Source organism: Penaeus vannamei, chromosome 43 (genome assembly GCF_042767895.1).
Source record: "Penaeus vannamei isolate JL-2024 chromosome 43, ASM4276789v1, whole genome shotgun sequence".
NCBI lineage: Eukaryota > Metazoa > Arthropoda > Malacostraca > Decapoda > Penaeidae > Penaeus > Penaeus vannamei.
Genome location: NC_091591.1, coordinates 4,665,527 through 4,673,026, shown reverse-complemented (window position 1 = coordinate 4,673,026; position 7,500 = coordinate 4,665,527). Strand labels below are relative to the sequence as shown.

The 7,500-nt window shown below is 35.6% G+C and overlaps 1 protein-coding gene across 1 annotated transcript in view; it reads left to right on the top strand.

The window, feature by feature from the left end:
* LOC113810798 (probable E3 ubiquitin-protein ligase HECTD2) overlaps positions 1–7,500 on the top strand; it is a 75,833-nt gene that overhangs the window by 7,040 nt on the left and 61,293 nt on the right. The window contains exon 2 of the mRNA XM_070118841.1: positions 2,219–2,306. Within this exon, the coding sequence (XP_069974942.1) occupies positions 2,219–2,306 (88 nt within the window). The remainder of the gene's footprint in view (positions 1–2,218; positions 2,307–7,500) is intronic.

Here is a 7,500-nt window from a genome sequence, read left to right as displayed (position 1 = left end):
GTGTGTGTGTGTGTGTGTGTGTGTGTGTGTGTGTGTGTGTGTGTGTGTGTGTGTGTGTGTGTGTGTGTGTGTGTGTGTATGTGTGTGTGTGTGTGTGTGTGTGTGTGTGTGTGTGTGTGTGTGTGTGTGTGTGTGTGTGTGTGTGTGTGTGTGTGTGTGTGTGTGTGTGTATGCGTGTGCGCAAGATTCATGTTAAACAAATTTGAATAAAATATCGTAGGGAAGAACAACAAAACACTATTTTTACTACTTTTACTACTACCACTGCTACTAAATATGACAATAGTAACGATAATTGCTGACTTCAGAGAACTGCCTTTAAACCCGACCTCAGTTAAAGAGCCGAGGACGCGACAAGCAAGTTCAAAATTACTATGTTTGCTCCCCTTCCCCCTCCCCCTCCCCCCTCCCCATCGTCCCCCCTTCCCCCTTCCCCTCCCTCTTCCTCCCTTCCCTTATCCCCCTTCCTCCCTTCCCCTTCCCCCCTCCCCTATCCACCCCCAGTTTCCCCTTCCCCCCTTCCCCGTCCCCCCATTTCCCCCTTCCCCTCCCTTTTCCTCCCTTCCCCTATCCCCCATCCTCCCTTCCTCCTTCCCCTCCCTCTTCTTCCCTTCCCCCTTCCCCCTTCTTGCGGTTCCTTAAGTATGTGTTTATTTTGCTTAATTATGAGGCCGGTGCTCCCTTCGTTATCATAAACCTACATACCTACATGTTTATCGGAGTGTTACCTTGCATTATCTTTTAAGTTTGTTCTACATTTTTCCATTTTCTTTTTCTGTCTTTTGTTTCGGATCTGATATTGATTATACATTTTTTCAAGCATGTATTTTTTTTATTATTAATACCTTTATTATCATATTTACATCAACATTAACGAACATTCTCTCCTCTTTAGGCGATAATAGTGAGCGGTTTTGAATAACTTTTTTATTGTAATTCACGTTAATGTTATCACCACTATGGTTTTAATATAATACCTTTGTAATCGTTCTCATTACTTTTGTATTTATTCTCTATTTTCTCATAATACGACCATTTTCATTATTATTCTCACTTTTTAAAAATATTACAACCATAATATCACATATGATAATGATAATCAGTATTGCAATCATAATACCACATGTAATGATCTGAATAATTACCGTTGCTACCATTAATATCCTCGCTGGTATTACACTATGGTTTTCATAATCATTATTTTCTCCCTGCTTTCCTTACAGTTATCGCGATTTTCTTTAATATCCTTTTCAGTGTCAGTTTTTTTTTCCCATAGACACTATCATCATTACACTTCACATAATCATGACCGTTATTGTAACCATTATTATCATGATCTCTTTATTCCCATCGCGTATCTATTATCAGTATAATCATCATTATCATCGCAATTATCACGGCCAATGAAGCAATTAACCTCCTTCTGTAGGACCATTCTGCTATTGTTGTTATGATTTTCATCTATCATCATTATCATTATCATCCTTGCTCGCCGTCTGCTGTCACCCACATTATTATCACTATCATCATTGCTATCACTATCATGAACATTTTTGTTATTATTATTTTCATTATCATCATTGCTATGACTATCATGAACATTTTTGTTAATATTATTATCATTACTATCACTAGAATATTTTTGTTGACATTATTATCATTATGATTACTATCACTGTCGTTGTTGTTATAATTAATACAATTACTATCATTGTTATCTTTATTATCATCGCCATCATTACTTTTATCACCACCACGATTTTCATGACCATCCCTCTCCCACAGTGTCTCAATCGCTATTACGATCACCATTATCTTTTTATCATTATCATCTTCCTTACAACCAGCGTTATCATCATTATCTCTTCATCTTTTTCTTTATCATTACTATCCCTCTCCCACGTCTCAACCACTATTACACTCACCGTCATCATTTTTTTTATCCTCCTCCTCCTTGCAACCAAAATTATCATCACATTATCTATTCATCATTTTCTTTATCCTTACTATCCCTCTCCCACCGCGTTTCAACTACTATTGCACCCACCGTCATCATTTTTCTTATCCTCCTCCCCTTTACAATTCTATCATCATATTTTCATCATTTTCTATAATGGTCTCCATCAAAATTACCTTCCATTAGCACCCTCCTTACAACTAATTTTATTATCGTCATCTCTTTGCCATTCTCTTTATCATTACCATCCCTCTCCCGCAGCGTCTAGCCGGGTTGATGGACCTAATGGAATCCATGTCCGAATCCCTGCTCAACTCTCAGTCTGGATTTACTTGTCCTACGTGTAAAGGTAAATTGTTCGTTTGTCTTTTGCTCTTCTGCATTTCTCTTTCTTTCTTTTCAAAACGATATATTTTCGAAAACGTTTGCGAGGTGTCTGTTGTGTGGCATTGTTGCATTTCATGGATTGTGCTAAGAGCTATCTGAAGTATCGGATACATTGTATATCGTATATCGTGTGAGTAAGAAAGATTTTAAGCTTGTATATACCTTTTGTTCTGTATATGTTACATGATATCTATCAAATAGTATATTTGTAAAAAAAATATATATATATACCTTGCGTACTGTTTATGTTAAATAATGTATATCAAATGATATATATGTAAAAAAAGAGATGTATATACCTTGTCTTCTGTATATGTTAAATGATATCTATCAAATGGAATATACGTAAAAATAGATATATAAAGCATACTAGCTTGTGGTCAGTATATGCTAAAAGGTACACATACCGCGTAATGCATAGATTATATTGAGTTATATTTGATATATTTATACAAACCTAGGGAGACATATACAAAAATAGTATACCACGTACTTTGTGTCTTGTAAGGTACTAAGATCAGCCATGCGATGGTATGGAGGTTGTGACGTGGTTGTGGTATGCCTGGTATTGTGTATTAATGATGCATCAAAACAAGAGTTGGCGTATTTTCTTCAGTTCAGTCATGACGCTTTTCTGTACTGATAAGCATCGGTAAAGATATCTGTAGATGATGATGATGATGATGATAATGATAATAATGAAAATGACAAGAAAATAATAATGATTATAACGATAACAATGATTATAATAATAGTAATAATGATGATGATAATGATGATAATAATAACAATACATAATAATGATAATAATAATAATGATAATAGCAACAATAATGATAACAACAACACCAACAATTATGCTAATGATGGCAATTACGGTACTTCTACTACTGCTATCAATAATGATATTAATAGGAACAATAACGACAATGGTAATAATAATGATGGCAATAACATCAATAATAGTAGTAACAACAATCATAATTCCGATATTATCGATAATAATAATAATCGTCATAATGATGATAATACCAATAACGGTAACACCAGTAATGATAATAATAACATGTAACGAAAATGATAATCAAAGAAATATAGTAATAACACATCAATAAAACGGATATGAGAACCGGAGCTATCTAAAGAATGCACATGTAATCCGATACGTATTAAGCCAAAAGGCAACATACAACATGATGTACGAGAGAGAGAGAGCTATGTATAACCTACGTGTTCTAAATTCAGCCACTTCCGCCACCCCCAACACCCCCCCAACCCCTCCTCTCCCACCACCCCCACCCACACCCCCACACCCTAAAAAGCTCTTCTACTTCGACCCATACATAGTTACATCGTCGTCACGTTCTATTTTTAGCTCACATGTTGGCGTGACGTGTGGAAATCCAATCACAAGTCGATGTAACAGGGGGGGGTGGGGGTTCTGACATAAGTCCGCGTTGTAGGAGCAGGGTAGTTGGGGTTCGAAGTCTCGGAGTCGCGGATTAGAGGTTTCGGTGATTCAGGTTCGAAGTCTCGGAGTACCGGGTTCGAAGCTTCTGAGGACCGAATAGTCTCGGTGTCTCGTGTTCAAGGTTTCTGAGGATCGGGTTCGAAGCCTCTGATTCTCGGGTTCGAAGTCTCTGATTCTTGGGTTCGCATTATGGTAACTCGCGTCCGAAATCTTGATGTTTCGCGTTCGAAGTCTCGGGGAATCGAGTTCGAAGTCTCAGGTCACGTTTCGATCGCGGTGTCCGACTAGGGTTCGATTCCGTGAGTCAGTCTGCGGCTTCGCTTCCAAGAAGGAGGGCATTTCTTGGTCGTACGAAGACGATGAAGAATCGAATAAGTCAGTGAGAAAGAACGCGATTGACATACTTTCAATTCAAAGAAAGTGCTGGGAATACTCTAGAAAGAACCTGAAATTTCAATTGACTTTATTCAATCAAAGAACGTGAACTATATATACATAGTCAACGAACGTGTGAGAAATACTTTCAATCAAAGAACGTTAACGATACAATCTTAATTTACAGGAACGTGAATGAAATAATCTTAGTCAAATAACAACAACAACAACAACAACAACAAATCGTCTTCGGAACTTAAAACGAATTATTCTATTAAATGAAAAACAAAATCATACGGATACCTTATTTGTAAAGAAGGGCGCCAGCAAGTGTCGAACTGAGATCTTATGACTTTTTACGCTACATTAACAACCGTCTCTCCGTTTTCTATAAAGGTAAGATTCTTTTTAGACGGTCTCTGATTTATATCAGTTATATAAAGTAATTACTTCAGTTCTTGATCCTTTCATATCTTATAGTAATGCGTTTGGATTCTGTGCCGTGTCCATGAATAGTGGGCCGTGGATTTCCTATATTTTATACATACATACATACATATATATATATATATATATATATATATATATATATTTATATATATATATATATATATACACACACACACACACACACACACACACACACACACACACACACACACACATATATATATATATATATATATATGTGTGTGTGTGTGTGTGTGTGTGTGTGTGTGTGTGTGTGTGTGTGTGTGTGTGTGTGTGTTGTTGTTGGGTGTGTGTGTGGGTATGAAAGAGAGAGAGAGAGAGTCTGAGTGTGTGTGTGAAATACCCATTTCTTTCAACCGAAAGCCTAACCTGAAAGTCAGTCAAAAAACTGATAAACACTGCTTGTTGAAGGATGACATTGAAATATGGCAAATGAAACACGCTTCCGTAGCGCACTTGGCTTTCTGGGCATTCATTAACTTAATGGCGGTCATAAACAAAGGTATTCTTAGAAAGGCGTATGCATTACCCAAAGCGAAATGCCTACGACAACGGCGTGTAGATATACGAAATAAATGACGAAAAATACTGGTGGGTTCTTTCTTTCACTTCGTATTTTTTCTGTTCACTTTCTTTTCTTTTTATTGTATGTATTTCTATTCCTCTCTTTCTTTCAATCTCTGTTTTTTCCTCTCTCTCTCTCTCTCTCTCTTCCTTTTTTCATTCTCTCTCTCTCTCTCTCTCTCTCTCTCTCTCTCTCTCTCTCTCTCTCTCTCTCTCTCTCTCTCTCTCTCTCTCTCTCTCCCTCTCTAACCCCAGTCTCTCTTTCTTCATCTTTTAATCGCTTGCTCCTCCTCTCTCTCTCTTTTCCTCTCTTACTCGCTCCCTCTTCCTCTCTTTTCTCATAAAGGCATAACTTCATGATAATAACCACCCTAACTGCGCGATGACAGCAAATGTAATGATATAATGGTAACGAGCATAACAGCTTAATGATAAGCGCAGTAATGAGGCCGCGTAGTAGTATAGGGATAGGAAGTATAAAAAATATTTTGTCATTTATATATATATATATATATATATATATATATATATATATATATATATATATATATATATATATATATATATATATATATATATATATATACATATACATATATATAAACGAAAGAAGATTATGCCACTAAAATAATGATAATAATAAAAAACAATGTAAAAGATTATGCTACTGAAATGAAAAAGGAAAGAAAGCATGGAAGGTTTGCTAGCATGCTTGTTAATTACACATGCAAACTCCCTTGGTAGTGCGATGTATAGCCGTTATAGCAGGGGTTGCCAGCCTGGGGGCCATGGCATACATTCTGGGGCCATGAAACCTATGGAAATTAAGCAATATGAAAATTAGGACATCGAGTTAAAGGGAATCTAATCTCACCCATAGCACCTATATATACTTCTCTCCCACATATTAATAAACTGGGATCTTTCCATATACTGTTCTTGTGCTCTACCAACCGACTGAAAAGAGGAAGACTCACGAAACGGGCCATAAAGATTATTATATATTGGTCGGGAACCACTGGTCTGTAGCCTATACTTTTCGGCAAACAATAGGAAGAAAGTGTCACTGATCGGAAAAAGAAATAATGTGAATGGTGTTATGGATAATTATGGTGACGGAAATAACAATGTAAGGGTAATGGTGATGATAAGAATAATGATAACGGTGATGAAATAATGATAGTGACAGTAATAACGATAATAATAATGTACGATAATAGTGATAATGATGAAAACAATTATAATAATGATGATGATAATGATGATAATAATTGATGATAATAACAAGAACACCACCAACATGGATAATATTGATAATGATAATAATGATAATAACAACAATAACAGTAATAATGACAATAACAATAACATTGACAACAATAATAACAACAATAATGATAACAACAACAATAATGATAACAGCAATAATAATGATAATAATAATAGCAATGATAATAACAGCAACAACAACAGCCAGCCCAAGAAAATTGCCAAGCTGATGTACCCAAAAGAGAGTTTAGTCCATTGTTTAGAGGAGGGAAATGACCTTTTAACACACGAATAAACAAGCAGGCTCAGGGATATCAAGGTCACCTTCATCATCTTAAGACACAAGTAGGTCACCATAAGAGTTCACAACACGAAGAGGTTCGTTATCGGGAGGTCACAGGTCAATGGTGTTGGTAAAAGGGGAAAAAAGTTAGTAAAATGACCCCAAAAAAGTAATCCTACTTTGATATTTGAATTGATTATATTTTTTTCGGCATTTTTTTTCTTTTCATTTTTCTTCAGGGATACTGTACAACGATACGTATTCGCTGATTTTTTTTCTTTTTTTTTTGTCGTTGTTGTTGTCTCGCCGTCATCCTCACTGTATCAATAGTGATTTAGTACATTTTTATTTTGAGTAGAGTTATTTTTCTGTAGAGGGATTTCTTGTTTTGAGTAACAGTGTTTTTATGCTGTAACTATCCCCAACTACAAAACATATAAATAAATGGAAGAAAAACCCACAATGCACAAACTATATTTTCAATAAAATTCCACTCTAAGTCTCCGAACAATATTTCGTCTACAGCGCTTTGTCTGCTAAAGGGTTTTGCATTCTGGTGCCTCCTCTTTCTTAAATTGCTCTTGTGTAAAAAGAAAAGAAAAAAATCAGTTGTAGGTTCTTGTTTTTTTTCTTATATAAATCATAAACAAATAATATTTCAATAAACATTTTTTCAACATAGCATATATAATACATATACATATATATTTATTATTAGTAGTA